Source organism: Thamnophis elegans, unplaced genomic scaffold (genome assembly GCF_009769535.1).
Source record: "Thamnophis elegans isolate rThaEle1 unplaced genomic scaffold, rThaEle1.pri scaffold_111_arrow_ctg1, whole genome shotgun sequence".
NCBI classification, from domain to species: Eukaryota; Metazoa; Chordata; class Lepidosauria; order Squamata; family Colubridae; genus Thamnophis; species Thamnophis elegans.
In genome coordinates, this window is record NW_022473582.1 from 118,127 (window position 1) to 137,696 (window position 19,570).

General features: G+C 44.8%; 1 protein-coding gene across 1 annotated transcript; it reads right to left on the bottom strand.

The window, feature by feature from the left end:
- Positions 1-1,361: 1,361 nt before the first annotated feature.
- Positions 1,362-16,272, bottom strand: LOC116523217 (myeloid-derived growth factor-like). Its single transcript, XM_032238305.1, has 6 exons — positions 16,041-16,272; positions 11,067-11,117; positions 8,170-8,231; positions 4,961-5,042; positions 2,946-3,018; positions 1,362-1,969 (listed from the first exon to the last, which is right to left on the bottom strand). The coding sequence occupies exons 1-6, from the start codon at positions 16,203-16,205 to the stop codon at positions 1,890-1,892; spliced, it is 513 nt and encodes a 170-aa protein (XP_032094196.1). The 5' UTR covers positions 16,206-16,272; the 3' UTR covers positions 1,362-1,889.
- Positions 16,273-19,570: the final 3,298 nt, after the last annotated feature.

Genomic DNA, 19,570 nt, shown 5'->3' on the forward strand with positions numbered 1-19,570 from the left:
TAGCGACCGTTCAAAGTTACAATGGCACTGGTAAAAAGGTGACCTAGGATTGTTTTTCACATTTATGTGTTAGGCCTGGAAGCTATGTTTTGCCTTTTGGATTTCATGCCTGCCGCACTTTCTACTGTGGGAGAATGGGAGGGGGGATTATACAGTGAATGGGTGATGTGAAGCCATAACAACATTCTTTCTCTGAAAGTCAAGGTCACTTTTGTCCCAGCACCTGGATGGATATGGATAGGAGGAATCTTCCTTCGTGGCAATGAAGGATTGGGCCATGTGATGGACTTGTGGGTGTTGGGGCAGGGTCTTAAACTTTTAACTGGGTGGGGAAAACCTGGAAGCTTTCAGATTCGGGTTTTCCCAGATGTGCCAATATGACATCTCCAATAAATTGTAGCTTTGAGGAAACAGAAGCCTCGGAGTTCCTTTTCATTGAGCTTGTTAGCTGGAATCCTGACTGTAGCAGTATCGCCATAGTAACCTGTTGTGACCCAGCAGGAGCCGTTGGAGCTGCCGATGGACTCCGATAGTGAGGGATCCTATGAGTCTGCTATGGAAGATGTGGAGGACCCTGGGCAGGGTTCAGATTCTGAGCAGGAACAAGAGAGGCTGGTTAGCCACCAGGAGGCGCCTGAGGCATGGAGCAGTGGAGAGGATCAAAGGGAGTTTGTCCCTGGCGCCAGGCAACGGAGGGCGGAGAAACGGAGGCAGCAGTTATGGAGACACTCATAAGAGATAATCAAGCCCAGGTGGTTGTGGCTTGGTCCCTCCCAAGAGAGTATATAAGAAGAGACTTTGGGAGGAGTCCTTTTGCAGGACACAATCGTTCGTAGTAATCTGGAGAACTCCTTGTCTGGTCTGCCTTGTGTTCCCGTGTCTGTTGGAGTCTGGGTTGCTGCCAACGTCTTGCCAGTGAGTCGTGTCTGGGCTTTCAGACAACAGGATTATAATTGCTGTGAATAAAAAGTGGCAAACAGCTAAGCCTGTGTCTGCGTTCATTACTGGACGGAGGGGGGCCAGAACAGTAACCTGAGCCAAATTTGGACGCTTGGCAACTGACTTGTATTTACGGCGGTCGCAGTGTCCCAAGGTCACATGATCCCCTTTTGCGACCTTCTGACAAGTAACGAAGACAGATTTGCTTAATAACCGGGGGACTAACTTTTAAAAACTGCAGTGATTCGCTTAACAACGGTGGTAAGAAAGGCTGTAAAACGGGGCAAATGTCCCCTTAGCAAATGTCTCGCTTGGCAACAGAAATTCTGGGCTCGATTGTGGTCCTAACTTAAGGACTCGCTGTGTTTTCTCCTCTTTGGTAAGGGAAGCGAGGCGGATAGGCAGGTGGAAACTCGCTGGCGTTGAGGATATAAATCTGTTTTTATTCATACCATTGCTCCATTTCCACGGGTGGGGGGAAGGGGGAATTTTTTGGGAATGACCATTCGACCAATTTACGGGGAAGAGGCGGGGAGAGGGAAGGAAACTTTTTGGAGGGGATTACACACACATGCGCGCACACGCACACAGCAATTCCTGCAAAGGGATGAACTTTCTGCAAGTCTTTCGGGCTAAATCCTGCTCCAGGTGGACATGGCCAGATCCTATGCAATCAGTTTTTGCAGCCACCGGATCCGAGATGCAGTACTCCTGTCCCCGGTTGGCTTCCCAACACGTCGCAGGACACCCCCGATGCCACGGAAGAACGCCGTGGAAGGGAGCTCGCGAGTCCAAGGGTCATACGCATGGCTTGTGTTTCTTTTCCCCAAATGTGTTCTTCTTGAAGGTGTGCTCGGGTGGACCTCGGGATCCGTGGAAAGAAGAGTCCTCCACCAAGAGTGACCCGAGATCCCACCGCATGTCTTCTCCGAGGCCAAGGTGGACGGGGCTCACAGTTCGTCGTGGGATTTTTCGGCCACGATCATCAGCTTGGAGAGTTCGGAGTGGAATTTGCCCTCGCGGTGAGACACTGGAAAGAGGAAGAGAGTGGCAGGAAGGTTAGAAATAGAATAGAAATAGAAAAATGAAATGGGAAAGGGATAAGGATAGAAGAATTAGAATTAGAAGCAATTAGAATTAGAATTAGAGAATTAGAATTAGAGAATTAGAATTAGAGAATTAGAATTAGAGAATTAGAATTAGAAAATTAGAATAAGTATTAAGAGAATCAGAATTAGAGATTAAAGAATCAGAGATTAAAGAATTAGAATTAAAAAATTAGAGATTAAAGAATTAGAAGTAAGAAGTAGAATTATAGATTGAGAATTAGTGATTAAAGAATTAGAATTAAGAATTAGAGAATTAGAATTATAGAATTAAAGAATTAGAATAAGTATTAGAGAATTAGAATTAGAGATTAAAGAATTAGAATTAGAGAATTAGAATTAGAGATTAAAGAATTAGAATAGGTATTAAGAGAATTAGAATTAGAGAATTAAAGAATTAGAATATGTATTAAGAGAATTAGAATTAGAGATTAAAGAATTAGAGAATTAGAATGAGAGAATTAAAGACTTGGAATAAGTATTAGAGAATTAGAATTAGAGATTAAAGATTAGAATTAAGAATTAGAGAATTAGAATTAGAGAATTAAAAATTAGAATAAGTATTAGAGAATTAGAACTAGAGATTAAAGAATTAGAGAATTAGAATTAGATATTAAAGAATTAGAATAAGTATTAGAGAATTAGAATTAGAGAATTAAAGAATTAGAATAGGTATTAGAGAATTAGAAATTAAAGAATCAGAATTATATAATTAAAGAATTTGAATAAGAATTAAAGAATTAGAATTAGAGAATTAGAATTAGAGAACTAGAATTAAAATTTGAATTAAAATGGAAATAGAATAAACAGAGTTGGAAGGGACCTTGGAGGTCTTCTACTCCAGAGTTGGTCGAGAGACAAGCGGATGTCTAGATGTTACAAACAAACAAAGAAACTCACCTGCCTGTTCCGTGACCAAGAATTCCTCCTCTTTTAAGGGGACGTCGTTCTGTCCTCCGACGCTAGCCGAGGACTGAAACAAACAAACCCGTCAGTCAAGCAGGAGTGCGCAAAGGGCTCGACCCCCCACCCCCTACGATTTTAATGGCCTGTCCCTGAGATTAGAGGGAAGTGGGCCCAGGGTATTGGCAATGTTCAAAAAAGTCAAGATGGCAGCCCCAACTCCACCGAGGAGATACTAGTGCCCCCAAGGAAATCCTGTATAGTAAAGTTTCACAACTTTCACAAGTTGATGTACGTGGTCTTCGATCCCCAGAATTCCCCGGTCAACATGGTGGGACGTCAACCCCACAAAATCCCCAGCCAGCATGGATGAATAATCAGAATGGACTTCAACCCCTAGAATCCCCCAGTCCACATGGGTAGACTTCAAGACCCAGAATTCCCTGGGAGGCAAGCTGGCTGATGAATTCTGGGTATTGAAGTCCACATGTCTTCAGCAGAAGTTGAAAAAACTCTTCTCTAGTAGCTGTGGGTTATGGGGGAGAGGGAGCCAAGCAGATGTGGCTGAAAACAGCAGTGCACTTGAGTGGCGGGTGTCAATGAAAGAATGACAACATGACCCACACTTAAAAATATCCGATGGGAAGCTTAAAAAGGACACCTAAACTCTACCATAACGAGACCAGGGGGGTAAGGTCGGGGTTGAACCAAGAGTAGATTAAGCTTTGTAACTAAGTAGGGCGACGAATGGATGCAGTTGAGAGGGACCATTTTTTTTCTCATTATTTACCCTTTCAAACTGGAGAGTTTATTAATCATAGATTTGGAAGGGACCCTGGAGGTCTTCTAGTCTAGCCCCCTTCTCAGGCAGGAAACTCTATCCCATTCAAAACAAAATGACTGTCTGATCTCTTGTTAAAAACCTCCAGTGATGGGGCACCCACAACTTCTGGTGGCAAGCTGTTCCACTGGTTAATTGTTCTGTCAGGAAATTCCTCCTCAGTTCTAAGTTGCTTCTCTCCTTGATTAGTTTCCACCCATTGCTTCTCTCCTGCCCTCAGGTGCTTTGGAGAATAGCTTGACTCCCTCTTCTTTGGGGCAGCTCCTCAAACATTGGAAGACTGCTATCCTGTCTCCCCTAGTCCTTCTTTTCATTAAACTAGACTTTCCCAGTTCCTGCAACCGTTCCTCATATGTTTCAGCCTCCAGTCCCATCATCATTTTTGTTGCTCTTCTCCATTAGCTCTGTCTATCACTGTAAGTGCTTTCTGGGGCCCCTAGCAGAAGCTTCAGGAACCTTCCCTAATTGGGGGGTTTATGGCTTTTTTATATGTTCTATTTACTATTGACCATTCGAAGGCACTCACCCCAAGACCAGTTTTGTCCTTGTATTGCATATATCATATATACAGGTAGTCCTCATCTTAGAACAGTTCGCTTAGTGACCATTCAAAGTTACATCACTGAAAAAAGGGGACTTACAACCTTTTTTTTTTTCAATTTGTGACCGTTGCAGCATCTCACATTGACATTCAGATGCTTGGCAACTGGCTCACATTTATAACGGTTGCAGTGTCCCCGGGGTCACGCGATCCCCTTTTGCGTCCTTCTGACAAGCAGAGTCCAGGGGGAAGCCAGATTCACTTAATGGCTGTGCCACTAATTTAACAACTGCAGTGATTTATTTAACCCATGTGGCGAGACAAGTCATAAAACGGGACAAGACTCCCTTAACCAGTTTCTCACTTTGCAATACAGGATTTGAGCTCAACTGAGGGCTACCTGTATAGGTATATCTAAGGTATGTACCTCGTTGGTCCCAGTATAAGGATGAAGCTGGTTGGGTGGTGCCTCCTAGTGGCCAGCAGAAAATATAGGCGGGGCCAAGAATTTTGTGGAAAGCGAACCCATAAACTGAGAGGGAGAAAGGGGCCCCCTCAATTCAAAGTGTCCTACAAAACCTGGGTTACAGATCTGACCTTCCCCCCAGCCCCCCTTCAGATGGGACTCACGTAAGCCATGGCGTACTGGATCTTTGCTCCTTTCATCTCAGCTTTAAACTGGGTGAAGAAAAGGTAGGATTTTCCTTGGGGCCTACAAGGAAAGGAAAAAAGAGGAGGGGGAGGGGAGGGGGAAGAGGGGGAAGGAGGAGGAGGCAGAAGAGGAGGAGGAGGGAGGAAGAGGAAGGAAGGAGGAGGAAGAGAAGGAGGAGGAGGAGGAGGAGAAGAAGAAGAAGAAGAAGAAGAAGAAGAAGAAGAAGAAGAAGAAGAAGAAGAAGAAGAAGAAGAAGAAGAAGAAGAAGGGGATGCAGAAGAAGCAGAAGAAGCAGGAGAAGGAGAAGAAGAAGAGGAGGAGGAGGAGGAGGAGGAGGAGGAGGAGGAGGAGGAGGAGGAGGAGGAGGAGGAAGAAGAAGAAGAAGAAATATAATAATAATAGGGAGAGGAGAGAGGGGGAGGGAGGGAAAGGGAAAGAGAAGGAAAAATTGGATTCAATTAAATTGCATGTTTTATTTGGCCAACTCTGATTAGACCCCCAAGGAGTTTGTTTCCAGCACAGAAACATTCCGTGTACTTGCAAAGCCACAAGGAGAATTATGATAATAACAAGAATACCAATAAAAGGAGGATTTAAAGAAGATGATAAAAAACATAAAGCCCTCAACTTACAACCCCAACTGAGCCCAAAATTTACGGCGCTAAGTGAGAAATTTGTCAAGTGAGGTTTTGCCCCATTCTACAACTTTTCTTGCCCCCCTTTGCGAAGTGAATCACTGCAGTCGTTAAATTAGTCAGACACCTGCTGAGTGAATCTGGTTTCCCCATTGATTTCTTTTCATTCAACTAGATCTACCCAGTTCCTGCAACCATTCTTCATGTGTTTCAGACGCCAATTGCCCTAATTATATCTTGGTTGCTCTTCTCTGCACTAAGTTGCTTCTCTCCTTGATTAGTTTCCACCCATTGCTTCTTGTTCTACTCCCAGGTGCCTTGGAGAATAGTTTGACTCCCTCTTCTTTGGGGCATCCCGAGAGATATTGGAAGGCTGCTATCATGTCTCCCCTAGTCCTTCTTTTCATTAAACTAGACATACCCAGTTCCTCCAACCATTCTTCATATGTTTGAGTCTCCAGTCCCCTAATCCTAAACTGAGGTGGCGCAGTGGTTAGAGTGCAGTACTGCAGGCCACTTCAGCTGACTGCTATCAGCAGTTCAGCGGTTCTAATCTCACCGGCTCAAGGTTGACTCAGCCTTCCATCCTTCCGAGGTGGGTGAAATGAGGACCCGGATTGTTGTTGGGGGCAATATGCTGACTCTGTAAACAGCTTAGAGAGGGCTGAAAGCCCTATGAAGCGGTATATAAGTCTTATTGCTATTGCTATTGCTATCCTTTTTGTTGCTTTTCTCTGCACTTTTTCTAGAGTCTCCACATCGTTTCTACATCGTGGAGATCAAAACTGAATGCAAATATTCCAAGTGTGGCCTTATCAAGGCCTTATAAAATGGTATTAACCCTTCACGTGATCTTGATTCTATCCCTCTGTTGATGCAGCCTAGGAAATAATAAAGGGCTTTTTTTTTTGACAGCTGTAGGACATTGCTGGTTCATATTTAAGCAATTGTCCACTAGGCCCTGCGGGGAAATTCTAAGCAGCTTGCCACAATAAAAAGAAATGAAAAGAGTGGAAACAAATACTCAGGTTTCCTTCCTGCAACAGAATCCCAAGTTTGAGTGGGGAACTGGCTGCATGAATGTACCGAATGTTGCATTTGGGGGGGGGATGAAAGGAATTTAAACTTAAGTCCCTTTGAGTTTTGCAATGAATTTCATCAAGTCGATTCAGGTGTTTAGCATGGGGGAAAAATGTAATATTTAATGTAATATTCAAATATTTAATTTAAATTTCTCCTTCGTTCTAAGTTGCTTCTCTCCTTGATTAGTTTCCATCCATCGCTACTTGTCCTGCCTTCAGGTGCCTTGGAGAATAGTTTGACTCCCTCTTCTTTGGGGCAACCCCTGAGATATCGGAAGACTGCTATCTTGTCTCCCCTGGTCCTTTTTTTCATTAAACTAGACATATCAATTTCAGAACAGTTCTTCATATGTTTCAGCCTCCAGTCCCCTAATTATCTTTGTTTCTCTTCTCTGCACTCTTTCCAGAGTCTCCACATCTTGTTTACATTGTGGTGACCAAAACTGGATGCAGGATTCCAAGTGTGGTGGAATGGACATTCCTGTGGCTCCCTCTCACGCTGTTTTAAGGTGATTGATGTCTTAAAAGCAGCGTTTCTCAACCTTGGCAGTTTGAAGATGTGTGGACTTCAACTCCCAGAATTCCCCAGCCAGTTGGCTGGGGAATTCTGGGAGTTGAAGTCCACACATCTTCAAACTGCCAAGGTTGAGAAACACTATCTTTAAAGTGATTGACAAAAGCCCATCTCTAGCAGTTCGTTTAATGATTATTCCATCACTGAAAAGTTTGAGTTAGGACCATTTTTCAGACTTATCCAGCGTCCCCATGGGCATGCTTGGCAACTGACTCACATTTATGACGGTTGCAGTGTCCTGGGGAGTCAGGTGTGATCCCTTTTATGACGTTCTGACCAACAGAGTCAAAGGAGAAGCCAGATTTGCTTAACCACCATGTTGTTAACTTAACAACGGCAGGGCTCAGCTTAACAACCGCGGCAAGAAAGGTTGCACAATGGGGTAAAGGCTCACTTAACGTAATACCTCACTTAACAACACGAATTTTGGGGTCTACTGTTGCCCGTTGAGGACGACACGGACCTTGGCAAAATATTTTTAATGTTGACGGACTGACCCGATTGTTCTTTCAGTGGAATGCAGGTAGTCCTCGACTTACGACCGTTCGTATAGTGACCGTTCAAAGTTACAACGGCTCTGAAAAGTGATTTAGGACCGCATTTCTCCCTTACGATTGTGTGCAGCAACCCCATGGTCACGTGACCAAAATCCGGACAGTTGGCCCCTGACTCACATTTATGACGATTGCAGGGTATATGTGATCCCCGTTTTGCGACCTTCTGACGAACCGAGTGAATGGGGGAGCCAGGTTCTCTTAAGACCTGCAGTGATTCACTTGCGAGAAGAAAGGTCGTAAAATGGAGCAAACTCACTAAACAGCCGTTTGGTGGTGGTAAGGCGAGGACTACCTGTAAAGCTTACACCTGTGACGGGGGTGGGGGGTGGGGAGACCTACCTCCAGATTGAACAGGAAAAGAGCTTCTTGTCTTCGTTGACCGCAATAATCATTTCCCATTGCTGAAATCAGAGAGAAGGGTGAAGGTCATTAAATAGAATTAGAATAGAATAGAACAGAATAAAATAGAAGAGAAGAATACAAATATATTGGAGAAGAGAAGGGAATAAGAGAAGAAACGAGACAATGGGATAGAATTACAGAATAGAATAGAATAGAATAGGGAATGGGAATGAGAATTGAATTACAGAATAGAATAGAACAGAATAGAATAGAACGGAACAGAATAAAACAGAAGAGAAAAATATAAATATATTGGAGAAGGGAAGAAGAGAAGAAATGAGACAATGGGATAGAATTACAGAATAGAATAGAATAGGGAATGGGAATGAGAATTGAATTGAATTACAGAATAGAATAGAATAGAGAATGGGAATGAGAATTGAATTGAATTACAGAATAGAATAGAATAGAGAATGGAATGAGAATTGAATTGAATTACAGAATAGAATAGAACAGAATAGAATAGAACGGAACAGAATAAAATAGAAGAGAAAAATATAAATATATTGGAGAAGGGAAGAAGAGAAGAAATGAGACAATGGGATAGAATTACAGAATAGAATAGAATAGAATAGGGAATGGGAATGAGAATTGAATTACAAAATAGAATAGAATAGAATAGGGAATGGGAATGACAATTGAATTGAATTACAGAATAGAATTGAATAGAATAGAATAGGAATAAGAATAACTTTATTGTCCTTTTAAATGTACACTAGGCGTACATTAAATGAAATTTCGTTGCCTGCAGCTCTCACCCCCTCCAATATACCCTACACCAGTGTTTTTCAACCACTGTGCCGCGGCACACTAGTGTGCCGTGACATAGTGTAAGGTGTGCCGTGGGAAAATTACTTTATATATAGTCAATATAGGCACAGAGTTAAAAAATTTTAACATTTTCTAATGGTGGTGTGCCTCGTGATTTTTTTCATGAAAAAAGTGTGCCTTTGCACAAAAAAGGTTGAAAAACACTGCCCTACACAAACATGACAAAATGAATAAACAAAATACAAAATTATGTATACACCCACATATATTATACGACACAGAAATCTGTGAACATTTCCGCCTATCTGCCTACGGGGAAGTCAACAGCCTTGGGGCTCCTTCGGCCAAGAGTAAGACAGGCAAAGCATGCTGGGAAATAATTTCTCTGCAGGGAGACACCCCCCCCCAAAAAAAAAGAAGAATCCGATGGCAGGTTCAACCCCAACTTTGGTAGGAGTCTAACCAGCATCCATAACAAGAATGAGAGTTCAACGAAAGAGAATATTTGTAGCTCGGGGTTGAAGTGGGGTCGTCCTTGGTGGTCTCTGAGCTTGGTGGTTTTCTTGCAGACGTTTCATCGTCCAACTAGGGAACATCATCAGTGCTAGAAGGAAGTGGGGTTTAGGAGGAGGAGGAGGAGGAGGAGGAGGAAGAGGAAGGAGAAGGATTGTGGGGTTCTTGGTGCTCTCTTAGCTTAGTTGTTTTCTTGCAGACGTTTCATGGCCCAACTAGGGAACATCATCAACCCTGATGAAGCAACCACAAAGCATCATTCCTACTGATGCTGACAGAGCAAGCCACTACTAGTATATAAAAGGAGAGCAGTCCCCACTCCCTTCAAGCTCTGATGATGTTACCTAGTTGGGTAAAGAAATGTCTGCAAGAAAACAACCAAGCTCAGAGAGCAATAAGGACCCTGCAATCCTCCTCCTCCTCTCCGCAAACCTCACTCTCTTCTAGGACTGATGAGGTTACTTCATTGGGTAATGAAACGTCCAAGATCAGAGAGCTCACAATCTTCCGCGTCTTCCCCCCTCTGCAAACTCCACACCCTTCTAGCTCTGATGATGTTACCTAGTCGGGTAATTAAATGTCTGCAAGAAATATCTCCAAGCTCAGAGAGCAATAAGGACCTCACAGTACTTCCTCCTCTTCTCCCCCCGCTCCCCCTTGAGTCCGCAAACCCCGCTCCCTTTTAGCACTGATAATGTTCCCTAGTTGGGTAATGAAACGTCAGCAAGAAAACATCCAAACTCAGAGAGCAATATGGATCCCACAATCGTCCTCCTCCTCCTTCACAAACCCTACTCCCTTCTAGCACTGATGATGTGATCTAGTTGGGTAATGAAACGTCTTCAAGAAAACCTCCAAGCTCAAACCGCCTCCAGAAAATGAGATTCTCAGGCCAATTGGGCTTCTTCACCACCATCTCCACTTCTCCCTCTTCTAGACCTTCTGTTAGGAATATAATCTAACGGTTGGGTTGGCAATATATAAATCATGTAAAAATGCTGTACCTGTTTCTTTAAATCATACTGTAAAATATGATTGGTTGCTGTTTCCTCAATCGGCCATAAGAGGGAGCCAGAACAATTGTTAGTTCTCTCTGTTTGTTAGATGCTGGGCTGATCTGATCTGAGTGTTTTGGAAGCCGGCTGTTAGAAAGTGCCGTGAGCTATTGTAAGTTTTGCAACTCCTAGCAAACTTTGAGCACCAGACTGTTTGTATGATACTGGATTATGTTATTTGGATTATCCCTTAACTAAAAGATGTTGATGACTGACTGTCTTATCCGTGTATGACTTGGACTGTTTGATGGACTCTGATACCTCTATTTCCACGAAAGTAAAAGCCTATTTCAACTGCAGTGTCTCTGTATGCTGGTTTGTGTGTTCTCCAACACAACTCTCACAACACTTCTCTGAACGCCCTCGCTCTCCCAACAGGGAGCTTACCTAACACCTTCCCTCCGCATAAGCTGGTGTGCTGTGCGGGCGTTCAGTTTTGCGAGACGCAGATCCACGCAGAACGGATCAGACAAGGATGGGAAGAAAAGAACTTACCTCGTTCGTCCCGCCCTGAGCTGCGTAGGTAAAACTGCAGGTAACGTCTCCCTGTTGAAAATGACACAAGAAATGGTCAAGAAGCAAGAATCAGGGTCTTCAAACCCAAAAGGTGGGACTTGTGTGACATGCCTAATCAGAGGCAGTCCTTGGCTTACGACCACAATTTTCGCTGCTAAGCGAGGAAGCAACTCTGTCAGTTTTGCCTCGTTTTATGACCTTGCTTGCCGCAGTGGTGAAGTGAATCACTGAACCAATGGTTAAATGGGTAACACGGTTGTTAAGTGAGCCTGAGTTCCCCGTGGACTTTGCTTGTGACCCCAGAACGATGCAACTGTCATAAATAGGAGCCAGTTGCCACGTGTCTGAATTTTGAACATGTGACTGTGGGACTCTCTCTCATTAAGTGGGAACATGGTATTGGATCTGGTTACCTGAGAGACCGCCTCCTGCCATTCACCTCCCAACGACCAATAAGATCACACAAGTTGGGCCTCCTCCGGGTGCCGTCAACCGGACAATGCCAGCTGGCGGCTCCTCGGGGGAGAGCCTTCTCTGTAGCTGCACTGGCCTTGTGGAACGAGCTACCCGCTGAGATCCGGACCCTCACCACTCTCCCGGCCTTCCGTAAAGCGACCAACACCTGGCTGTTCCGGCAGGCCTGGGGCTGTTGATTGATTTCCAGCCCCACTTGATGGAATGGATGTTGTATTAATTTTAACACTGTATTTTTTAAAATATTTTAAATGTTTTTACTTTGTTGTGAGCCGCCCAGAGTCCCAAGGGAGTGGGCGGCATACAAATCTTATTAAAGTTCAAAGTTCAAAGAACCGTCATTCAATGGGAAAATGTCCCTTTGACGTCACTTTCTGGGAACTTCCAATCGTCACTAGATGAATGGTTATAAGTCAAGGACTATCTGTACTGAATGAAGCCATGTTAATCATTAACAGATCAAATAAAAAACACATCTTGATTCTGTACTGTTTTGATGCAACCTCTCCAGCAGCCTGCAGTAGATAAGCAGGGATTAACACCAGACAAACAATCATGCAGAAAGTAATATCCTGATCAAGGAACTACCAAGGAAAAAAACACTCTCCCAGCAACACTGATGGGACAAACGGCTTAAGTATAGACAGAAAAAACTCTATTCCCTCCTAGCACTTACTATCTTACTATCAGGGTTCCGAGTAATAGAACCAAAGCAATCCGCATGGAGTTCCCTCAAAGTATGAGTTTATTAGGAATGTCATATTGGCACGGCTGGTGAAAACCAGATTCTGTAGGACTCGAGGTTTTCCCCACCCAAATCAAAACCCGAAGTTCCTTCTCCCCAGGCCATACGTCCATCAGATGGTCCAATCAGGTCACAGTCCCAACTCTTGACGGGCTTTTGCCAGGGCCTTCCAACACCTGGTTGGAGCATCCTTGGCTCCCACGAGAAAGAATATTATTTTGGCTACACATCTCCCAGCTATCTCTGTCAGCCTCTGTTTTGCTGCTTGCTTTCGGCTGCCATTGAAACGGGGAAAGGGGGGCATGATATTTGGGTGGGGAAGTATCAGTACAGGAGAGATTGTGTAAAGGGAGTTTTGTTCTCACCATCTACTGCGCATGCTGCAGATAAAGGATTTGCCGCCAAGGCCAACTGTCCGGCATACCAACCTGATGATGCTTTTTGAAGATGACACCCATATGACACCTGAGGGATGTGCGGATTGGACTATGGGATGGGGTTACCGGGGGGAGTGAGTTGGGTCACATATTGATATCTATGATTATGCGCGCTTTTGCCTCAGATCTTGCTTTGCTTAGCTGCTATCTACTCATGACCCGTAAAAGTACTCTTAATTCTGCAAAATGGAGTTGAGTGGTTTCTTTCTTGGTTACTGAGGGAGGCCGCCCTGACATTAAGCAAGATCTCAGTTTCATGCTCATCCCGGAGCTAACACTCTGTCTTTCCCCTCACGTTTCCACAGCGCCAACAGGCCTGGCTGTGGCAGCCCAGAAGATGCTCCCAAAATGGCTTCAGGGCTGACAGTTACCTAGCTGGGTCGTGAAACGCCTGCAAGAAAGCAAGCAATTTCAGAGAGCGCCAAGGATGACCTCCCTCCTCCTCTCCACAAACCCCACTCCCTTCTATCACTGATGATGTTACCTAGTTGGGTCTTGAAACATCCACAAGCAAACAGACAAGCTCAGAGAGGACCAAGGACCCCACAGTCCCCCTCTTCCTCCCCCTGCCCCTCCACTCTGCAAACTCCACTCCCTTTTTAACACTGATGATGTTCCCTAGTTGGGTTGTGAAATGTCTGCAAGAAAACATCCAAATTCGTAGAGCAACAAGGATTCTACATGATCATTGTTCCCTTATCCTATACGGCTAAGGAACTTTTAATTGGTCTCCCATCTGACATAAACCTTTTAATTTTTGAGCTCAGCACAGATTATTTTGGTCCTTCGTCAACCGGCTTAACAGACGGCTATACAAATCAGCTTCTAAGCCTTATCCTCATCCCTCCTTCTGATTTTGATTGTCATTTTAAAAGTTTTTACGGTGCCCAGCTGCTAACGAATGTGAGGGGTTTTTTTTTTAATAAAAAGAACAAAACATACTGAAACCGATGGGGGGAAAATACGACAATAGAGAATAAGAAAGGCTAAAAATGGGCAAAATATATATTTTTAAAAAAACCAGATGTGATTTAAAACAAACCAACCCACACAATCCAAAGGTCAGGGCTTCCTTCACCACAACCACGAAGAAAAAAAATAAACTAGAAATTATTTCTGTTCCCATTTAGCAGCTCCTGATTTGACTTGACACAGAAGCCAGGAATTGTCGTTTAATAATGGTTAGCTAAAAAATTTGGTTGGTTTTTTGCTTCTGTTTCACAATTAAATTCTGTTTCTGTTGTGGATTTAGATTGTGCTCCTTTTTTTTTTTAATCCTTGTGTTGGTTTTCTTCTAGATTGGTTACAGCATAATGTATAAATATGAATGTTGCCAAGGGTCCAAATATTGATCATGTGACCATAGGGGTGCTGCAATGGTCATAAGTGTGAAAAAGGGTCCCACTGTAACTTCGAATGGTCACTAAATAAACTGTTGTAAATCGAGGACTTCCTGTATTCTTTCTTTCTCTTATTTTCCCTGCAACAACAATCCTGTAAGGTGGATAGGGGCTGAGAGAAAGCCCAAAGTCACCAGCCAGCTTTCATGTCTAATGAGGGACTAGAACTCCCAGTCTCCTGGTGATTGGCCCAGAGTCATCCAGCCAGCTTTCATGCCTAAAGCGGGACTAGAACTCACTGTCTCCTGTTGATTAGCCCAGAGTCACTAAGACAGTTTTCATGCCTAAAGTGGGACTAGAACTCCCAGTCTCCTGGTGATTGGCCCAGAGTCACCCAGCCAGCTTTCATGCCTAAAGCAGGACTAGAACTCACTGTCTCCTGTTGATTAGCCCAGAGTCACTAAGACAGTTTTCATGCCTAAAGTGGGACTAGAACTCCCAGTCTCCTGGTGATTGGCCCAGAGTCACCCAGCCAGCTTTCATGCCTAAAGCAGGACTAGAACTCACTGTCTCCTGTTGATTAGCCCAGAGTCACTAAGACAGTTTTCATGCCTAAAGTGGGACTAGAACTCCCAGTCTCCTGGTGATTGGCCCAGAGTCATCCAGCCAGCTTTCATGCCTAAAGCGGGACTAGAACTCACTGCCTCCTGTTGATTAGCCCAGAGTCACTAAGACAGTTTTCATGCCTAAAGTGGGACTAGAACTCCCAGTCTCCTGGTGATTGGCCCAGAGTCACCCAGCCAGCTTTCATGCCTAAAGCAGGACTAGAACTCACTGTCTCCTGATGATTAGTCCAGAGTCACTCAGACAGCTTTCATGCCTAAAATGGGACTAGAACTCACTGTCTCCTGGTGATTGGCCCAAAGTCACCCAGCCAGCTTTCATGCCTAAGGCAGGACTAGAACTCCCAGTCTCCTGGTGATTGGCCCATAGTGACCCAGCCAGCTTTCCTGCCTAAAGCAGGACTAGAACTCCCAGTCTCCTGGTGATTGGCCCATAGTCACCCAGCTGGCTTTCCTGCCTAAAGCAGGACTAGAACTCCCAGTCTCCTGGTGATTGGCCCAAAGTCACCTAACCTGCTTTCCTGCCTAAGGAAGGACTAGAATTCACGTACCTCGACTTACCACTGTTTGTTCAGTGACCGTCTGAAGTTACGATAGCACTGAAAAAAGTAACTTATGACCGTTTCTCACACTTGTTATTAACAACTGCAGTGATTCACTTAACAACTGTGGCAGGAAAGGTTGTAAAACGGGACAAACCTCACTTAACAAATGTCTCACTTAGCAACAGAAATATTGGTAACAATTGTGGTTGTTAAGTCGAGGACTTGCCTATCCTTTATATAATATTTAAAAAAAAACCTTCAGCAATAATCCGGGGGAAGGGGGGGGAATTGGAAGACGTGCAATGCACCATGCGAAGCCCATAAAAATCGAATTTACCCCCTACCAAGATATTAATAAGCAGTAAAAGAAGGAAATTATAATAGAAATGTTGGAAATGTAGGGAAAGAAGTTTAAAGGGGCAGCCACATAAATGTGAAAAATTAAGAGGAGAATGCCACAGCATGAATGGAGGCAACGGCGCAAGTGCTGCCATCTCATAGGCAGGAGCAAAACCGTGGCAGGGGCTCTACTACGCATTTACTCCGGGGTTAATTTGGTCCAAAGAACTACAATTCTGCATTTAGCCACTTTCTACGGAAACGTGGTCGGGACATGCCAAAATGCTCCGTTTCTCCCGCCTTCGGCTCCCTGACGACCAATCACAGCACCACAAAAAAGTCCCGCCCCTCCCTTCGACCAATCGGAAGCTATCCTTAAGGGGCGCAAGACTCAAGCCAACCAATCAGCAGCCGCCACCTAGCTCTCTGCCCTGTCTCGTTCGCTCTCACCAGGTTTTGCGAATACGAGTGAACCATCCCGCCGGGCCTGACATTGAAGTCGGCCGTGATGGGCTCCTGCTTTGCCCCGACGGCCGAGAAAAGGAGCTGCAGGAGGAAGAAGGACGCCGAACTGTCCCAAAGCCTCTGGTTGCCGAGTAACCTGGGAGCCACCATCTTGGAAGAAGAAGCGAAAAAATCCGTGGCCAGCTGATTGAGCTACGGAGAGTTGGAGCAGCCAACGTGCGTTTTAACGTTTAGCGCAGGCGCTTCTGATTCTGGGAGGCCAAGACGGCCATCTTTTAAGCGGGCTCCGGCGTATATTCAGTGGGAGTTGCCAGATTTTGGCTGCAAATTGCAGGTGACCTCTAGAGGGCAGCAAAGAATGCCAAAATCAGGACCTCTCTGCTGCCATTGGCTAGAACGGGAATTCTGGGAGTTGGAGTTCACACAGCTTCACGTGGGCTAAATTTCAAAACGCACAGCAGCGGGAAATCTTGTTTGTTGTTATGCAAAGTTGTCTGAATAATTGATGCACTGACCTATCTCTGTGAAGGCAGCTGGTGCTGGATGCAACAGCAGGAAGAAGCGGTAGCTAAATGTAACACAATATTTTTAAAATAAATAAGAAGTGGCTGTCTTACTATTAGGACCCAATGAAAGAGCTGCAAAAGTTAGAAAATTGAGAAGTTGGAGGAAGGCGGAGCAAAGAGCCAATTTAGTCTAGGGATTAAGGCAGCAGAATAAAAAAAAACGGGAGACTGTGAGTTCTAGTACTTTCTTTGCCATGAAAACTGGCTGGGTGACTTTAGGCCAGTCACCAGGAGACAGTGAGTTCTAGTCCCACCTTAGCCATGAAAGCCAGCTGGATGACTTTGGGCCAATCACCAGGAGATGGTGAGTTCTAGTGCTGCCTTAGTTATGAAAGCTGTGTGGGTGACTTTGAGCCAATCACCAGGAGACAGTTCTAGTCCCACCTTAGCCATGAAAGCCAGCTGGATGACTATGGGCCAATCGCCAGGAGACTGGGAGTTCTAGTCCTGCTTTAGGCATGAAAGCTGGCTGGGTGACTTTGGGCCAATCACCAGGAGACAGTGAGTTCTAGTCCCACCTTAGCCATGAAAGCCAGCTGGGTGACTTTGGGCCAATCACCAGGGAATGGTGAGTTCTAGTCCCACCTTAGCCTTGAAAGCCAGCTGGGTGACTTTGGGCTAATCACCAGGAGAAGGTAAGTTCTGGAATTAAGGAGAAACTTCCCAACAGTGAGGACAATTAACCAGTGGAACAGCTTGCCTTCAGAAGTTGTCAATGCTCTTTTTTACAAGTCCACCATATATGATAATACATAGCATCAGCACAATCACACCTCCAGCATTTAGGTTGTAAATTCGGATACATACAAGCTATTTTTTTAGGATCTAAATGCCATCTATAAAACTTCTTGTAAAAATTCTCTCTCAAATTTTGGGCTTGCGTACATTTTACATTTCTTATCCATATCTTTTCCCATGTTTCCATCATCATTGGTTCTTCAAAATTTTGGATTTTGGATAAAAATATGGTGGATTATTCAAAATATTCTTAAAAAGAGGATAAAGTTTACTCCTCGGTTATTCTTGTTAGGTATAATGACAGCAGTGGTGGGTTTCAAAAATTTTTGAACCTCTGTGGGTGTGGCCTCCTTGTGGGAGTGGCTTGTCAGCCATGTGACCTGGTGGGAGTGGCTTGTCGGCCATGTGTTTTCTTTCTCTCTCCTTCCTTTTGTCTCTGCCCCTTTTTCCTTTTTTTCTTTCATCTCCCTCCCTCCCTCCCTCCCTCCCTCCCTCCCTCCCTCCCTCTCTCTCTCTCTCTCTCTCTCTCTCTCTCTCTCTGATGGGTTTCAAAAAATTTTGGAACCTCTTCTGTAGGTGTGGCCTGCTTTCCGGGTCCACTGGTGGAACCTCTTCTAACCGGTTCGGTAGATTTGACAAACCGGTTCTACCGAACTGGTGTGAACTGGTAGGAACCCACCTCTGAATTACAGATTGTACAGTTATAGAGACTAATTTGATTCTGAACTTAACAACGGCAGCAAAGATTGTTGGTGGCGCAGTACTGGAAGAAGGAAGAATTGCCTACTATTCAAGAATGGACGTTAAAAGTAACAAACTTAGCAGAGATGGCTAAAATATCAGCATACCTCAAGGACCATTCAGATGAGAAATACAAGTTGGAATGGAGATGGACTGATTATATTTGTTATAAATATGGGACTAAGAAATTTCAGTTAGCTTATGAATGAATGAATGAACAAGGAATGTTACAATTTATCTAAAGTTAGCTTTACAAAAGGGGAGTTAAAATACAAGGGAAGGGACGATACTAAAGTTTGTTACTTTATTTTAGTTTATGATTGCTAAATTTTTATACCCTGTATTTGCTCTGGGAGGTTGGGGGGGAGGGGAGGTGGGACTGGGGGGGAGGGAGAGAAGGGGAAAGGTATATAATTGTAAAACTTATTAAAACTTTTAATAAAAAAAGAAGTTATCAATGCTCCAACACTGGAGGTTTTCAAGAAGATGTTGGATAACCATTTGTCTGAAGTGGTGTAGGGTTTCCTACCTAAGCAAGGGGTTGGACTAGAAGACCTCCAAGGTCCCTTCCAACTCTGTTATTCTAATTTCTAATTAAGGTTTATAAGAGACCGAACAGTCACTAGTCTGAAATGGGATAGGGTCTCTTGCTTGAGCAGAGGGTTGGACTAGAAGTCGCGCCCAGCCACCCTGTTTAGGATAACCCATTCCCTCCTAAATAGGAGGGATTCGGTCGATCCGCTGCAGGGCAAGGCTGAGGATTACGTCCAATTCCTGGCGGACAAGGTTGCTCGGCTTCGGGCGGACCTGGACTCCAATTTAGCAGACCCAGCCGAGGCACTAAGGGATAATCTGGTAAGTCATCTCTGGGTTGATTTTCAAGCTGTTACCCCTGAGGACGTGGACAAGGTGATGAGAGCTGTAGGTGCCTCCACATGCGTGCTGGACCCGTGCCCCTCCTGGCTGGCTGTAAACAGCAGGGAGGTGACACGGGGCTGGATCCAGGCGGTTGTTGCCGCCTCCCTTCGGGAGGGGGTCTTTCCCCCCGCTCTAAAGACGGCAGTGGTGAGACCCCTCCTGAAGAAACCATCTCTGGATCCAGCCGTTCTAAACAACTATCGTCCAGTCTCCAACCTCCCCTTTCTGGGGAAGGTTGTTGAGAAGGTGGTGGCCTTTCAGCTCCAGCGGTCCTTGGAGGAAGCTAGTTATCTGGATCCATTCCAGTCAGGCCTCAGACCCGGCTACAGCACAGAAACCGCTTTGGTCACATTGATCGATGATCTCTGGAGAGCTAGGGATGGAGGCCACGCCTCCATCCTGGTACTCCTTGACCTCTCGGCGGCTTTCGATACCATCGACCATGGTATCCTTCTGCGACGACTGCGGGAGGTGGGGGTGGGAGGCACTGTTCTACGGTGGTTCTCCTCTTACCTCTCGGACAGGTCGCAGTCGGTGTTAGTCGGAGGGCAG

Bases quoted from the DNA above. Each gene is read 5' to 3' on its own strand.
- LOC116523217 (XM_032238305.1), bottom strand. From the start codon at position 16,205: ATGGTGGCTCCCAGGTTACTCGGCAACCAGAGGCTTTGGGACAGTTCG. The intron at 3,019-4,960 runs GTGAGTCCCATC...TGTTTGTTTCAG, and splicing joins TCCAGTACGCCATGGCTTAC to TCCTCGGCTAGCGTCGGAGG. The intron at 1,970-2,945 runs GTGAGTTTCTTT...TCCTCTTTCCAG, and splicing joins CTTGGTCACGGAACAGGCAG to TGTCTCACCGCGAGGGCAAA.